The 16818-nt window shown below is 44.5% G+C and overlaps 2 protein-coding genes across 6 annotated transcripts; both read right to left on the bottom strand.

Annotated features, from left to right (window-relative positions):
• Positions 1 to 201: 201 nt before the first annotated feature.
• Positions 202 to 3550, bottom strand: LOC127772229 (F-box protein PP2-A13-like). Of its 2 annotated transcripts, XM_052298241.1 has the most exons (4): positions 3398 to 3550; positions 2706 to 3280; positions 2089 to 2207; positions 202 to 1022 (listed from the first exon to the last, which is right to left on the bottom strand). In XM_052298241.1, the coding sequence occupies exons 2-4, from the start codon at positions 3072 to 3074 to the stop codon at positions 596 to 598; spliced, it is 915 nt and encodes a 304-aa protein (XP_052154201.1). In that variant the 5' UTR covers positions 3075 to 3280; positions 3398 to 3550; the 3' UTR covers positions 202 to 595. The 2 variants fall into 2 exon arrangements, with proteins under 2 accessions (XP_052154201.1, XP_052154200.1); XM_052298240.1 differs by having other exon boundaries at positions 2706 to 3550.
• Positions 3551 to 6736: 3186 nt separating this feature from the next.
• On the bottom strand, positions 6737 to 10374 carry LOC127769537 (E3 ubiquitin ligase BIG BROTHER-related-like). Of its 4 annotated transcripts, XM_052295132.1 has the most exons (8): positions 10055 to 10147; positions 9644 to 9793; positions 9090 to 9123; positions 8892 to 9008; positions 8683 to 8792; positions 8238 to 8362; positions 7845 to 7953; positions 6737 to 7249 (listed from the first exon to the last, which is right to left on the bottom strand). In XM_052295132.1, exons 2-8 carry the CDS (start codon positions 9785 to 9787, stop codon positions 7205 to 7207), a joined length of 684 nt encoding a protein of 227 aa, XP_052151092.1. In that variant the 5' UTR covers positions 9788 to 9793; positions 10055 to 10147; the 3' UTR covers positions 6737 to 7204. The 4 variants fall into 4 exon arrangements, 3 of the variants coding, with proteins under 3 accessions (XP_052151092.1, XP_052151093.1, XP_052151091.1); XR_008016807.1 differs by having other exon boundaries at positions 8180 to 8362; positions 8892 to 9123; XM_052295133.1 differs by lacking the exon at positions 10055 to 10147 and adding an exon at positions 10161 to 10374 and having other exon boundaries at positions 8892 to 9123.
• Between the last annotated feature and the right edge of the window lie 6444 nt (positions 10375 to 16818).

Raw genomic sequence — 16818 nt, 5'->3', positions numbered from 1 at the left:
TGACATCGTATTGTGAATTAGGGGATAGGTTATACCTAGTATTTCAGTTGATGGATGAATTTTAGACTTGATGATAAATTGAGAGACTAAAGTGAACTAATGTCCTTGTTTTCTCTTACCTTCTTTCCCCCTAATAAAATATTCCAGCAAACCAGTATGTTCAGTTCAAAGCCTCAAATTATCCACCAAGACACAGTTAAGTAGAATAAGTAGTAGAACAAACTATAAACATTTTAATCTGACATATTATTTACAAGTAAAAATACGACATAATCTGTACAAGAAAGGGGGAAATTGTACAAATCTCAAAAAACATCGGCGAAAGACTTTATCACCTAAACATCACTACACAAATGATGAACAAATGGAACTGCTCTTTCTACAGATAAAACTCCAAGCACAGAAGCACTCATGCCTAACTCACTACCTACATCTATAATCTTCCTGCTGATTTAGCTAACACTACAAAGAATATCGATCAAGACTTCACGCCCATACAAAATTTTTTTCTGTGGGAAGTTTGGATATATACATTGAGCTTTTGGACAGGAATGACCTGGAAAAAGGAGAACGGGATCCAGTGGCTTTCCAAAATTTACTTGCAGATTGTGCAGTCCTCATGTCGATGACCCTTGGGATATATAAAAACAGAATCAACGCATAGACCGCCTTTTGTATGGGTACAATCAATCTGCATCATGGAGAACTTAAGGTTGGTTAACTGATCTGAACTTGATACGACAAAGTCCCCGACATGGTAAAGGATCCAGTTTCCTGGCTCATTCAGATAATATTGCGACGTAGCTTGCTGATCATCTGAAGTTGAAAGCTGAAACCTTGTCGGTTTAATGTTCCAGCCGTGGATTGACTCACAGCCATAGACTCGGCGGCCCATGTACTTGTGCGGTCGGCCCAACTGGAGCCGAAAGAAAAGACTGTATGAACCAGCAGGGAAGCAGAAATCAATTTCCCCAGCCACCTCAAGCCACCATATTTGCTGAAGATACGCGACATGGTGGAATCTGTATGGTGAAAAATATATTGGTTTAGTCACTTGTTATTTGGCAACATCAGTGAAGACTAAAAAGATATACCCAGTGGAGGTATCTGAGAGGACTAACTATGCAAAATTATCAAAGAAATCATTTGGCATCAAACCGTATAGGTGATGAATGAAATAGAAGGACCTAAATTTTGAAGATACAATTTGCATCAGAAATTATCGGACTGGAGACAATGGTAGTACGGAACTGCTAGATGATTTTGTACAACATGAATTTTCTACAACAGAAATGACCCAAAGGATGACATATATCAGCACGATTGATCAACAAAAATGAATCATGCGCCATTTGGGGCCTTATGTACGCACGAGCTCTGTATATTTGGTAGAGTACACTGCCTACAGAAAATAAGGCTCCAGTTTTCAGCTATTGGACCCTAGCACCTTGCCAAGCACCAACACATGCCAAGCATACCCTCAAGCGGAATAGCTAGCAAAGATGTGAGCTGTTACTAGCAGTTCAGTTTCTTTTTTTTTTCTTGTTTTTTGAATGAACCGGCACAGGGTGTTACTAGCAGTTTAGACAATAAGCTTGCTAACAGATTAGCCTTCTCAGTTTGTTTGTACTTATTACTTTGATGGACCTTATGGAAAACAAGCTCTTTTTGAATTGAGAAAAAGAAGAGGAGTTCTCTTGTTGGACAGGTGCGAGATGAAAGCATGTATCAGCATAAGAAAGATTTTCCGACAAAGGGGAAATAAATTTATGGCCATGATAACAAAGATAAAGAGCAGTTGACACTAAGTTAAAGAGAGCATGGTGAGAGTCATAATTATCGAGAGTTTCCAATACACCAATAAGCACGTATCCAGAGCTAAGTGAAATTTTCTGACCTCCATACAGTAGGATATTTAGGAAAATAAACCATGCAGTGAGAGGTATTCGATATTATTCCCATTCTTTCTAGTCAAATATCCTATGAAAACCAAAACTTGAATAGGTCTCGAAACTAATAGTTTCATGGAATTTAATCTTAACTTCTAAAGGAACTTCACACCGAGGTTTTAAGCCATGAGGGAAGTACCTGGACTCCTCTGTGGAGAGGTGACTCCAATATCTCCTATCATCTATGCCTGTGATTGCCATAGCCTTTGAGGAAATGGATATGCAAAGACCACCCTTGTTCTTCTCCATCCAAAATTCCTACACACAAATATATTTTTCAATTAGATCATTGAAACACGACATACAAGAAAAGCAAGAACAAGCATCATCCAACATAGACAAGCAAGGCAAACCAAATACACATGAAAAAAAATTCCTCAACTTCCATATGATTATTTCATATTTTACTATTAGTGCTCCGATCTATCCTACTAGCGCTCCGATATATCAAATAAGATGTTTGAGATTCTCAACAATCAAGTCATCCTAACTCTAATATCACCATAAAGTAACAAATCTCACTCAACAATTACTAATTGTTAATTCACAATCAAATCTACTTTCTACTCGATGTCCCTCTCTTCCACATAAGGAATGCTATTATTCCTATCAATCAGAACCTCGATGTCCTCTCTTCAACCTAAATAAGAACATAGATGTATTGCCAACAACAAGAGCAGAAAGCACAGGATATAAGGCAGGTGCTAAACTCAGTTCTCAATGAGAGTCATTATTACAGAGGATAAATTAGCTTACCTTGGTGCCCCCATCGAATGGGGTGGGCCGGCACAGGCGTGCGTATATCTCCTTCTTGATCATGGCTGCGGAGGAGCAGCGACTGCCATTCCCCTCCGTGGCGCCGTCGCCGCCGCTGTCGTCGTCGGCAGCGGCGGCGAGGGCGGCGAGGTACCGGTAGTTGGCGGGGAGCTTGGCCGCCCAGACGCAGTCCGCGGATGCGGCGCCCCGGAACGCCCGGTTGAGGCGGGCGACCTTGCAGATCTCCGGCGGGTCGAGGTAGAGCAGCACCGCCGCGACGCAGCTCTCCGGCATGTCGCCCAGCGACGTCTGCCCCCATCCCCGGCCGTACCCCTCCGGCCCCATCATGCTCGACGCCCCCGCCCCCATGCCACGCTGAAGAAATGCCAAAACTCTCGAAGCAATTCAACGACGACGGATCGCCGCGATTGCTTCCGGATTAGCCTTCCCAAGCGGATACCTTTTCTTCTCTGTCCGGGCGTTAGCGGTTGGACAACCGCTAATTCCGCTTCAATTCAACCGATTTGCAGCGAGGAATACTTCATCCGGACTTCCGGAGCTAAACAACCGGTCACCTTATCCGGAGCAGCCAATTCGAATTAATCAGAAACTCGTCTCCGAATCAAGGCCCAGATTCTTGGCCATTTTAGGCATCAAATCAAGCGCAAAAAAAATAAAAAAAAATCCCTGACCTGCTCTAAAATGCTCGTACCTTCACGCGGAAAGCTGCGAACGAGGGGGAATGGATCTGAATAAAATGCGGAATAGCGTCAAATTTGTCGAATTGGAGGAGAAAAGAGAAGGCTTTGGAGGGCGAGTCTTCTCAAGTTATAGCGGAAGCCTGAAGACATAAGAGCTACTAGGAGGTTCTGTTTGCTGACCTGGTGGTGACTGTGTAAAATATATTCGCCTTTTGGGTTGCTAGTTTCAGACAAAATAAGTTAAGGTCAAGTTTGATATTGTTCTGTAAGTGCTACTGTTTAGATACCGCCTGTGATTCAGATTGGATTTACGGTAATTTGTTTTCTATTTCTTCTTTATGAAAGCCTTCTGAATGTGCCTGGAGTTGGGGAACAGGTCTTTCAGGTTAGGTGTGTAGCAATGCAATCAGTTTCGGTGGTGCAGTATATATTTCGTGTCCTTATGTGATTCTGACAGGTGTTTTTTTCATATGAAATATTCCCAGTTGGCTGCTAATGCGCAATGCATTAGGAGAGATAAAAATCTTCATGTAACGCAAAAAAAAAACAAAGTTTTCATGTCCATTTTATACTGGCTACACTGACCACCGCACCATGTTTGACAGCTTGAAAATGTCTAATGACTAATGTGCTCTGATCGTTAAATTGTTCTCTTTCTTGGAAAACTCCTTCCCAACGTAAATAATCGCGTGCTCTGCCGGTAGATCAGATAAGTATTCAGCCCTTTTGGAGTAGATTAGATCAGATATACTACTATATCGGTTGAAGATTGAACTATCATCGAAGGATGAGAAAACGGGTAAGAAACATCGATGGACAAGTACTGAAACTCCGAAAGCAACAACCGATCGAGAAAGATGAAGATATCCACGTCGTCATCTTCACCTGCATGAACTGCAGTTTTCTACTCGCACTAAAGCACCCACCCTTTTGTGGTCAGAAAGGGCAAAGATACTAAGGCAGCGTTCGAGAGGGTAGAGAGTGAGTTTGTTTGTTTCGTTTTCCGCGCGCACATTTTCTAAACTACTAAATGGTGTTTTTTTAAAAAAAATTTCTATAGAAAAGTTGCTTTAAAAAATCATATTAATCTATTTTTATAATTTAAAATAGTTAATACTTAATTAATCGTGAGCTAATAGCTCACCTCGTTTTACGTATCTTCCTAATCCTTCAATCCCCTTCTTCTCAAACACACCCTAAGATTTCCTCGGAAAAGAAAAATATAGTCAATAGAGTTGTCGGTTGTCACTGATAATTGCGCGAAATGGAGGTGCTAAATATCTTCGGCTGGATCGATGCCGTATCGATCCCTATCAGTACAGAGAGGTTGCCCTTTTCGATCCATGCAGCGCAGCATCAGCACAGGGAGATTGTATCGTTTTCTTGTCATCTTTATCAAATCAGGGATTCAGGGTTGTGGCGACACATGGCACAAAATATTCAGCTAACTACAGAGAGTGTTTATCTCCGCGGGAGTACGAGTGTATGACGAGACTACGGGCATTCTTCGCCATGGGAACCGATAAGGTTTGGAGCACCGAGCAACGTACACGCGTGAAGTATCATCATGCCGGCCACAATTGGCGGCATTCTGCCAAGTTTCCACCGGTTGCCAAGTTGCCATCAAAATGTTTGGTGCATGCAGACTTGTGTACCCCTTTCTTTTATTTTTCTCCCACGGATAAACTCCGTTGTTTTCTGATGGTACAAAATAAATACAGGTGTGCACTGGACCACTGATTATATACTTGTATCAAGTATCAACATGTTGTAGTATTAGTACATAAGCAGCAACGAGGCCTTGTTCTTATCTAGTATCTGAAACGTTGTCCAGCCATTGATTTTGTCTGGTCCATTATTCACGATGAACAAGAAATGGAAATTAAATGTATACGTTTTCTGGTGTTAGGAGATGGGAGGAGTATTAGCCAGCGTGTGTGACAGGGACCTCTCTCTTCTCTCCGGATTTTCCTCTTAACAACCAGAAAATCTCACATCAATGATTAACTACCTGGGGCCCATGTGCCGGTGTCTAATCAGCCGGGACCAGGCTGCGCTAACCTTTGGGCCCCCGTGCGATTTGGGCCTAGCAATATGAAACATTTTCCATCGGGGCCCATGGGCGTGGATCCGAGTCAGCAACCTAGCTTGGGGCCCAGCCCATTGCAAACCTATCCACTTCGTAGACACTACGCCTAGTAGTCCACTAGTACTGCTCACTTCGTCGGTTAAGTACTTCTCATTCCGAAACAATTGCTTTTCAGACCCTAATAAAATCCTCTCAAATCCCTTCTAAACAACTACAAATCCCTGTCCAGTTTGATGAATTGATTATGATGTGCTTATATGCTATGATTCGAGGGGATGTCTGGAAAATGACAAGCTTCGTCGTCAGGATAGGATTCCTATCTGAAACCAGCAGTGGGCGTGACAGTTCGGGAAGAGCAGCGTCAGGATTGGTTTAATAAAGAGTTAATTTTACTTTGGGCCACCTTTTATTATCGATGTTTCACTTTGTACCATCTTAGGATTAATGTTTTCACTTTGGATCGGGTATTTTTACCTTTATTTCACTTTGGACCACCCTTACTTATCCATCTACATCCAACTTATAATATGTCGAAGAAATAGTCTTACATATAGCTGTGGCAGTTAATTGACGAGTAGGGGACGATGTAATCGAGATCGTTTATATGCTTGAGAAGAGAGTCGGGTGGTCCAAAGTGAAACAAAGGCATGTTTACTCAGTCCAAAGTGAAAATATTACTTAAAGGGTGGTACAAAACGAAACATCGGTAACAAAAGATGGCCCGAAGTGAAATTTACTCTTTAATAAACAAAGCTAATCCAGATGAACTTGTGTAGTTGTCTGGTCAAACGAGTACTTCGACGCGCCACCTGTGATGGTCAAGTTTTGGGGTTTAACGATATCCTATCGCGTTTGTGCCGTTGTGTGCGTCGAATTTCCGCTCTGACGAACACCACGCATGCAGTTTCATGGCGACTTTTGCCATTTTGTGTCCTTGTTCCCGTCGAATTTCTCATTTTCATGCTCATTTCAGAAGCTCCCACAAATTTGTCTCTTCATGAGCTGCTTCCCTTGTACAAAGCCTTTATGCCGACATCATTTAGTCCTGTTTAGAAGGTTATATTTCGTTAATGGATGTAGAATAGTCCAATGTTCCATTATAAAGAATTATCCAAGCATAGATTGGCCACTTGGAAACAAGACCAAACACTCTCTGGCTAGACGATAGCAGTCCATAGTTCCAGCTGGTTGGCTCAGAAGTCAGGGAATTGACCAATGACCATTCATCAAGAAGACCATACTAGTCTGACTCCAGCAGCCAAATTTGATACCATAAAAGATAAGAGTACAAGCAATACGGAGATGCAATCACAAAGAAGGTAGGCGGACTAGCAATACAGAGATGCTAGCATGCAACTAATCTTCAGTATACACATACTGATATACATCCTATGATATGTTACAATACAGTGTGTGTAAAGCACCAGGCCTGAAAGCTGAAACAAGAGTCTCAGTTACTCGAAGACTCCATAAAGCTTAAAAACAGAACAGAAGCATCTATCTTATTTATCTTGCTGAGACATTCCTCGGTAACTCGCTGACAATCTTCCGATCATTAGCAATACAATGCATTGCCTTTCCTGCCACCATGATGCATGCTAATGAGTGCACAGCCAGTGAACAATGATACTTCTTAAGCCTGTTGAACTGGCGTGAGATGAATCCGTCATGTTTGCCTCCTTTTTCATGAAAGATGAATCCGTAATGTTTCACTTGCCCGACCCATAAACCTCCTTGTTGCAAACAGGGCATACCTGACAAATGTGTCACAAGGCTGATCAGTATCAATACATTCTGGATGCGAACATGGTCTCAAAAATTTTGTAAATCTATGAACACACGAGATTACAAGCTCTTTTCTTGGGTAGCTTTCCTCATAACTTACCCATCTCATTACCTATTTAAGTCTTCTTGTCAGTACATTACTATTGTCATTCTATCTAAGGGTGTGTTCTATACTCCCTTCTCGCAACTTCTATACTCCCTCATTTTCCACGCGCATGCTTCCCGAACTACTTAACGGTGTGTTCTTTGCAAAAAAAAAAAGAACTATAGGAAAGTTGCTTAAAATTCATAATCCATTTTTCAAGTTTTTTTGGCTAATACTTAATTGATCATGCACTAATCCACCGCTCCATTTTGCATGCTAGGGAGGACGGGTGACAAACCCGTAGATTTGAACTCAGCCTAAATCTAGCCTGACCAGGTAATAAGATGGAATTTCGAAAAGCAGAACAATTTTACGGTGAGCAAAGTAATCAAGGTCATATTCACGGTAACTACAATAAATACACATATACACTTATCACTACTAAACATTGGAAAGATTGAAAAGCATGGTTGGCCTACCTTGTTGATCTTCAACCATTTGGTGACACAAGTTTGATGGTACTGATGCTCACAGGGCAATTTAGTCAGCCTATCTCGGTTCTTGTAAGTCATACAGCATATCACACATCTGTTTTTGTAAACATTCAAAGAAGTGGGTATTAAAAATACTTTCATACTCAAGCAATATAACTCAACATGAACATGCAGCCATAGATAACGAGTACTCTAGGAGCTTCCTTTGCTAGCACAATGATGAAGGATGCAACTTAAGATCAGAAAAGTACTAACCAAATATCCTTCTACAATAATAATAAGTAAATGAGAGTGTTGCATAGAAAATGTTTATTAACAACCTGTTGATAACTGCACATCACATTTTCACTGAAATATCTAATCAGGACAGGGACATACTCGTCATGCTTTTCCTTTCTTGAGAATATCCTAATTTTGTATGTTGAAGTAGGCAAGAGCGCTATCACATCTTCCGGCAACCCTTTGCTTTCAGTACCTATAGCTTCCCCTAATTGTTGCAGTTCCTGAAATACAAACAAAATTCAACAAAATAAAAGAAAATAGCTTCAATTATCCCATTTATTTGCATTTGTTAAAAGCAATAAGCTGTTAAAGAACAACTTTACAATTTTTATATAGTAAACATGGTTAGAGCAATGTGTGTAAAATGGAGACGTCCAATTTTTGTATACTTGAATTTTCTATGACACAACAGTAGTTACCATAGACTATACAGGTACTTTGAAATGAAAGTTCATGGAGTAGAAGACCAGTTGACAATGGCACGTCCCCTTACGAAACAGTAGAGAAAATACTGGCAAAACAATGGTTTGAAGGAATTCACCTCGTAAGTCATGTTATCTGGATCAATGCCATCCTCCATCACTACCTGAGGAGGTCTGCTTGCAGAAGCATTACCACCGCTAGATGTTGAAGAAGCTATTGGCTTTCTTCCTGAACAGATATTTTTGAACCACGTATTAGCATTTACGAGAGGAAAGACACTCACCAGTTGTCCTGTACTATATAGAAGAGTACCAGTAAACAACTAACCATGTTCTATTATGTTATGGTCATCAATTGATGCACTTGCTAGTTGGTCCTCCATCTGTTGCAGCTCTCGAGCTAAAGCTTCATCAACAACTAGTTGCGCTTCATAACTTGCAACTCCTGATGGTTTCCGTTCACCCAATTCACATCCATGGCTATAACTAGAACTAGGATTTGAATGAGTTTTGGACGAACCAGTACCATAATTTCCTTGTATTAATTGATAGACTATTTCCTGAACAAGGTGCAAGCATATCAAGCAAATGAGGATCATATTTTTCATATGTATCATGCACTGTTGACTTGTGCAGTTGTACTATAAAAGAGAAACATCACAATCCTACTGAAAAACCTTCGACAAATAACTAGTACTGTACAAAATATTTTGTGATAATGGTAATTAGCACCATGTAACAATGAGGGATGAGCTAGAAGTTTTACAATGTAAATGTCATCAAGAGGCTATTCTTTACACATTATTATGGCACCACGAGAGCCAAAGATGTTTCACCTTTCAGGTCTACTTTCAATAATACTACAACAAAACAAAAGACAAATTAACAACCTAATCCATGAAGTGTTTGGCTGCATTTCCATAACATTGTACATTGTGTTGTCCAAACACACAATTTTCCATGGGGTGGAACACATGATGTTAAGATTTCTATGCAACAAGGAGAACAGGAACAAAACAAGAAACAAATCAGTAGCATAGGAACAATCAAACAAGAAGGTAGCAGGCGGTCGCACCCAACCTGGTCCTGGAGAACCTGTGCAAGATCAACGTCGTCTTCAAAGAAGCATCCCCCGTAATTCTCTTCAATCATGTACGGTAGAGGGGCGTTCATATAACAGACAACCACTTCCTTCTTCCCAGTGGTATCATGCATCACCTCCATGCTCACCTAACAAATCAGGCACAATCATTCAACGGCTACATTAAAACTAACCCCTCCTCTCCCAGTCTCCCTCCCTCCCTCCCTCTCCCTCGCTCACACGCACAGAACGGGATCAGTAATTCAGTGCGGTGTCTCGGATCATCTCACACTCCAAAACCCTCCTCATGAACCACGGATCAAGCACCCGACACCCATCCTACTGCCCCCGAACACGAACATTTCTAGCCGCAAACGAAACTGAACCGGCGAATCTGCAATAAAGCTCACCTAGGACGAAGAAAGAAGACGAACATTTCGTGCGCGAAAACTGAGTTGGAATGGCGAATCTACGAGGGCTTAGGAACTGGGAGTGGGGGGGGGGGGGGGTGCTTACCTCGGACGCACGAGGATCTCTGCACGGATCGGGGGGAGACTTGGGCGAACTCTCGAGCTGCGACGAGTGAGGTGGAGCCGTGGAGGTACAGACCACAGTCCACACAAACAAGTGGCCTTTCACCTTGATCCCGCCTCCGGTGCTCCGGTCCGGTGTTGTGTGCGCCGCCGGCGCCTGTGCCTGCGGTCTTGGTGGACCGAGTCCACCGCGAGCGTGGTGGCGTCCGTCGTGTGGGGCTGGTTCGCGGGGCCCGCGGTGATGAGTAGTAGTAGCCTAGAGGGTCCACGCGTCAGGGTCGAGAAGGTGCCGTGGGCCGTGGGGCGTCGGTCGCGTCGGGCCATCCGTATTGGAGGTTGAACGGACGGTTTAGATCGCCTGTAATTTGTTTGTGGCGGTCAAATATCATGGAAAGCAGGAGAGAAGGATGTGCTCGGTGCTCCCATGTTTTACGACAATTTTAAATCGGTTTAAGCCATTGATAAGTTCATGATTATGACGCAACTCCCATCAAACCCCATTCCGTAATCCCGCACTGCCGCAGCAATAAAACGGATATGAAGAAAAGTCCATTTTACCTCCCTTAACTATGGGCTGACAAAACTAGGTATATAGCCTTTCAGCTACCAAAATCATCTCATTTTACCACAAGTGATTTTGAAGATGTTATGTGCTACATGATGCTTACGTCAAATCATAGTCCATAGTTTTGTTTGACGTGCCACATTGATTCGATTCATCTGCCAAGTAATTTAGCCATGACAAAATTAAAAGAGACTCGTATATCAGTAAAAAAAAACATTATTGCCATCTTATCCCTTTCTCCTTAAAAGACCCGAGGTCGTAGGAGACGGTGATTGTGATGGCTCCATGCAGACAACAAGGCTTGGGGATGTGTTGGAGCTCAGGCTCGACCACCTCGACGGGAGTCTGTTTTTCTCACCAACGTGCTAGTGCCGGCAACAGCACAAGTCATTGGTGACAGCTGGTAAACCCACGAAGCCCTACTTTGCCGCATCATCCTCGCGCTAGGCAAGCCCGAAACCATCGCTAACGTCTTCTCCTTCATTGTTCTCGAATACCCTTCATCTATGGAGCTATGAAGGCTATCTTGGTGGTAGGGTCTAATGGTTGGAGTTGAGAAGGAAGCCGAGATAGGGGCCAACCTCCACGCCGTCTCATCGCTCGTCACTTGCTGCTTGCTCCACCCGACGAAGTGTGGCCTGCTCTGCACTCCACAAATAACCCCGTACTCTTCCTCGAGTTCATGCTAGTGTTGCTACTATCACGATCCAAGGAGGCCTACCACTGTAGATCCCTCCACTATTGAGAGGGAAGAGAGCAAATAGAGGTGTGAAATGGCAACAATATTATCGATATGTGGACCACTGGACCCTATGGGTTTTTTCCAGTTGAATTGCTAATTAAGCACCATGTTAGAGCACCATGTTAGAAGACCAAGTCAAGTGCTACGTCAAATAAAAACCACTCGTAAAGATAAAGTGAGTTGATTTTGATAGTTGAAGGAGACAATATATACCTGTTTTTACAGTAGAATTAGATTCGGTCCATTGTCGAGGGAGGTAAGTTTTTCGAATGTATACAGACAACCAATATTCCATTGAGTATCAATTTGGCCCGGTCCAGTAGATTTCTTCCTCCCGTCTTAGACACATCTCTCCCCAGCAAGGAAAAAGTACACCGAAGGTCCCTCAACTTGTCATCGAATTACAAAATCATCCTTAAACCATAAAACCGGATACAACACGTCCCCCAACCTACAAAACCAATGCAAACTAAGTCCGTCGGCGGTTTTGACTCCGGTTTTGTCCGACGTGGCAGCTGACTCAACGTGGGACCCACATGTCAGCCCCTTCTTCCCCTCCCCCCTCTTCCTCTCTCCTCTTCTTTTCTCTCCATTTGCTCCGCACTTCAACAGTCGCCAGGGCAGCCGGCCGGTGGGGCAGGCGGGAGTCCGGCGGCCGGCGACAGGTGATGAGGCGGCGGCGGCGCAGCACGGCCTCCCGCGCCCGCCCTCCCTCGCCGCCGCCGTCACCGCCGCCGGGGAGGAGCTGGGCAACGGCGGCGGCCCTATCCCTGCCCGGAGCCGCCGCCGCCGCCGAGGCCGAGCGGCGCAGAGTCGTCTATGGCAGTGGCTCCCAGCGGCTGTGGGCGCGGGGGTATGCGGCGAAGGAGGTGGTATTCGGCGTCGGAGCCCGGGCCTCCCTTCTCAAGCGTTGCAGCCGCCGCCACCTCCCTTCTCCCGTGTCGTCGCCGTCGTCCATCCATGCATCTCCCACCCCCACTATCTCTCGCCCTCTCAAAACCCTCTCCTAACCCGAGCCGCCGTCGCCGCAGCCGCACGTCGTCTCCTCCGCTCGCGAGCTCCTCTTCCAGCCGGCGAGAGATCGGAGCACGTAGGGGGCGCGGCCATGATGTTGGAGACGAACAACCTGCTGCTGTCCCTCGTCAGGAGATCTTCACCGCCTGCGCCGTCACACCGCCACTGACTTCCTCCGGCGAGCCCACCGGAGGCAGCTCACCGTGTTCCTCCGTCGGCAACGGTGGTGGCGGCGTGGGGGGAGGCCCTCCTGCTCCCGTATCGTTGCCGCCGCCATCTCGTCGCCCGTCGCTGGCCGCCGGAGTCCCATCTCCCGCCTCCCCCGCTGGCCTCCTCTTCATCCGATGGTTGCCTTGCCCGATGAGAGAAAAGAAGAGGAGAGAGAAAAGAAAAAGAGGGGAGGGGAAAAAGAGGCTAACATGTGGGACCCATGTAGACCCCACGCCGAGTCAGCTGCCACGTCCGACAAAACAGGAGTCAAAACCGCCGAGGGACATAATTTGTACTGGTTTTGTAGGTTGGGGGATGCGTTGTATCCGGTTTTGTGGTTGGAGGACGATTTTATAATTCGATGACAAGTTGAGGGACCTTCAGTGCACTTTTTCCCCCAACAACTAGTGATTAGTGGGCCTTTTGAAGGCCAGCTTATAACAGCGACCTTTGGTCCAGTTAAATTTAAAGGCCCTTAACCCCGAGCTTAAGCCTCCTTTTGAATTTAAAGCCCACGAGGCCTTTGGTCCAGTTAAATTTAAAGGCCCATTGTAGAATGCAGCTTCACCCGATTCTGAATTTCACGTTCACACTCTCTGCTTCCCTCTGTTCCCACTTCCCAGGCACCAAACTGAACAAACGGACTGCACGATATTGGCTGAGACAGGGGGTTTTGGGCCTCCCATGGCTTCAGATTTCACACTGAATTTTATTGTAGCTTTAGCACCACTTTTGGCCTTCTTCACCCGAAATGTTCTACAGTGTGTTTATATCTCCACCGCAATGGTGGACGGTGTGTAGATGGATTGTTGATCTGCCGTTGCAGCGCATACGATGATACGAATCCACCGAAGACCAAGCAAGATAGCAATATATCCCATGTTGAGAACTTCGGATGTTCTGTTCTTTGCCGGGCAATGAAGGTACGCACAGGCTTCGTTCCGTCCTGCGTGGGGAAGCATTTGTTTGTCTCCGTCTCCCCCGGCCTGATGCTGCTCCTGCTATGCTAGCGCCTACTCCATACACCACGGCTCCACACGCATGTCGTGTAGCAGACTGGTGGGTACTCGATCCCATAGCACGGTAGAAAAGGGAACTTCTGAGTTCTGACGATGGCGGCATGGCAATGCGCCGCAGCCTCGCTGTGGTTGGCACAGCGACCACCGGTCAGATCGTCTTCTCGCCGTCTCGCGGGAGCCATGCCTCATCCGCTAGCTAGCTGCTGCCTGGAACAGGCGGCGTCCATGCACGCTACACACGCACGGCTCGTCTCGAAGCCGCCGATACATATATCGATCGCAAGTTGTCTTGATGTCTTCTGAACTTCGCGAGCTGTGCAACGGTTTGACCTTCGTGTAGATAATGATACATATCGATCGCCATACTTGGTGATTGGTTGCATACTTTGAAGCAGCCCGACCCACTATGTCTTGGTCCAATTTTTCCATTCCTCCAGCTGATGATGCTAAGTACTACTACTCCTAGATTAGACCGTTGTATTTGGCATGTGGCTCGGACTAAACCAAGTCGTGGCATCGATCACGGATGACTCCTGCCATTTTATAGTATTATCGTTACAGAAACAGAGAGAGCGGGACAGAGAGGACTTCTACTACTGGTAACTACACTTTGCCCAAGCTATAGAGAAGAAGCATGAGGGAGGCCGTCGGTTTGCTGCAAAAAGGGGCCACTAAAATAAACCAGGATTACTCTGTTTTAGGGCTCTATGAACCACGTGCATGCTTTGGCATGTGGGTTAGTTTCCTCGTCTTTTCGAGTGGAAAGTTGTCATGGCAGTTGGCTGAGTTGCCCCCATGCTAGCAGCGCTAGAACTACTAGCACTACAGTACTACAGTGGTACACTTGTAACCGCTGGATGCCGGAGTTCTGAAGTTACAGTGCACACCATCTTCCAGTAAAGAAAATTCTCCAGATCCAAGAACTGAGTAGTGGTACTACTGATTTTGGCTGGTGGGTGCCGCAGACCAACCTGGCCAACCCATGTGCCTCCAAACCATACTCTGAACAGAGTTTTCCTGGTACCCCGTACTAGAAAACGAGTGTCAGACATATGGCATCCTTATCAGAGGGGAGCATAGAGATTAGCGATTAACTGGATCAGCTTGGGCGATGGACCAACTGCTATTAAGTACTCTTAATACGGCTAGCTAACAAGTCAAAAAAGCCGATTCCCACACTCCATATCTACATATTACCAATTACGTCCCCCTATGGAGTATATGTTAAGGGCAACCACAATGTGCTAAAAAGATAAACTTAAAGAATAAATATATTCTTGAGACACACCTTATACATTGTGCAAGTTAGCAATAGGAAAAAATTTCTTATGATGCACCTTAAGCTTACAACTAGCCATAGTGAATAAACAAGTATTTTTTTCTCCTACACATCCTCTCTTTCCCTACTATCTCAAAGAAGTTGGCAGCCATCTTAATTTTTTTATTTTGTAGTGGGACCCATGTTAAAGACCATATACGTTGTCCATCATACCATAAAAAATACTAACTATTTATGGGTCCCACCTTAATATGTGTATATACATCATACGTTGGCCTTGCCCTAGGCTGGTATATATCCTGAAAAGAACAATGGCACCCGAATGACCGAATATATGTTTCCTCTTTTATTTATAAAAGTATATACTAGTTGTACTATACTTATCCAACCATGTATAGCAGTATAGTAGCACTTGAAAAGTGCCAATGCTAGCTTATAAATAAACAGAGGAAAACCATAATGTTGATGGCGCGAAAAATTGATACAGCTCGGTTCTTTGACGAGATGTTGGCGTGTCACCTCCTAATTAGTATTGCTTTTGTCGTTGCTTTGCCTTTGATAGTTTTAGTAAGGGCCTGGTTATTTGGTAAAAAATTTTACCACTGCATGTTACATCAGATTTACTGATATATATTTAAAATATTAAGCGTAGTATAATAACAAAATAAATTACAGATTTCATCATGAAACTGTGAGACGAATTTATTAAACCTAATTAATACGTTATTAGCAAATATTTACTGTAGCACCATATTGTCAAACCATGACGCAATTAGGCTTAAAAGATTCGTCTCGCAATTTCCCAACGAGCTGTGCAATTGTTTTTTATCTATATTTAATACTCTATGTACGTGTCCTACCATTCGATGTGACAGTGTGAAAAGTTTTGTTTGGGAACTAAACAAGCCCTAAGTATTCGCTAGGACAAGTTCCCACCAAGAACAGTGATCACGGAAAACGGAGTGGTCCATTAGCACGTGATTAATTAAGTATTTGCTATTTTTTTAAAAAAATAGATTAATTTTTTTAAGCAACTTTCGTATAAAATTTTTTTATAAAAAATACACCGTTTAACTGTTTAAAAAACGTGCGCCTAAAAAAACGATGAAAAATGCTTGGGAAAAGGGTATCCGAACACAGAGTAGTCCATTCTGTTGGTTGCTTCAGTCTCACACAAAGGTACGGCCCACAAAAATCTCCGCCAATTGATTGGAGCATGCTGACATTGATCTCGCCGACTAGCATTTGTTAAGATGCCGTACTCTATACCACACCGCAACTTGGCCGTTTATCCTATTGTTACAATAAGAAGCTCACAAGATTTGAATATCCAGACTTCAGTCGGATCAGATTAGGCATTCGTCACGCCGTCAAGGTCTCGAGGATAAGATCCTACCGCTTCCCATGCTACAACAATGATTCTAGTGAGGGACAGGCACGCCTCCTGATGGACAGTTGTGAACAGGTTACGTGCCCGGTTTTCAACTCATCGAGCGGTCAAGAAGGGCCTAATACAGCCTTTGCTGACTGTATTAACCCCACTCCTCCACTAGTCCAGTACCCTGTTGCCCTGGGTAGCCACTGCTCTTTGTGCTAGTGCTACAGGATGGAGGCGGTCGCACCGGTGTACCACGAGACAGCAGCAGCAGTAGTACAGTAACATACTATATGCGTTATGTCCGAGTCAAAAGACGGTGCATAGTTGGCATCAGGAGTACGGGGTACGGGAGGGGAGTAGGCACCGCGCAGCATGTGTGGCGTTTACTGCGGGCGGCCAGGCGCGAGGCATCATCCAGGCGCGGGGGCTTGCGC

This window comes from Oryza glaberrima, chromosome 4 (assembly GCF_000147395.1).
Source record: "Oryza glaberrima chromosome 4, OglaRS2, whole genome shotgun sequence".
Classification (NCBI taxonomy): domain Eukaryota; kingdom Viridiplantae; phylum Streptophyta; class Magnoliopsida; order Poales; family Poaceae; genus Oryza; species Oryza glaberrima.
Note: the sequence above shows the minus strand (reverse complement) of the source record. Positions and strands in the feature narration are given on the sequence as shown.

What these genes read in the sequence shown, in the direction of transcription:
- LOC127772229 (XM_052298240.1), bottom strand. Translation starts at nt 3,074, where the DNA reads ATGGGGGCGGGGGCGTCGAGCATGATGGGGCCGGAGGGGTACGGCCGG. An exon ending in CATTCGATGGGGGCACCAAG is followed by an intron (nt 2,208 to 2,705) that starts GTAAGCTAATTT and finishes ATTTGTGTGTAG; the next exon opens with GAATTTTGGATGGAGAAGAA. An exon ending in CTCTCCACAGAGGAGTCCAG is followed by an intron (nt 1,023 to 2,088) that starts GTACTTCCCTCA and finishes TTCACCATACAG; the next exon opens with ATTCCACCATGTCGCGTATC.
- LOC127769537 (XM_052295133.1), bottom strand. Translation starts at nt 9,787, where the DNA reads ATGGAGGTGATGCATGATACCACTGGGAAGAAGGAAGTGGTTGTCTGT. An exon ending in CCATAACATAATAGAACATG is followed by an intron (nt 8,793 to 8,891) that starts GTTAGTTGTTTA and finishes ATATCTGTTCAG; the next exon opens with GAAGAAAGCCAATAGCTTCT. An exon ending in CAGATAACATGACTTACGAG is followed by an intron (nt 8,363 to 8,682) that starts GTGAATTCCTTC and finishes TTTGTATTTCAG; the next exon opens with GAACTGCAACAATTAGGGGA.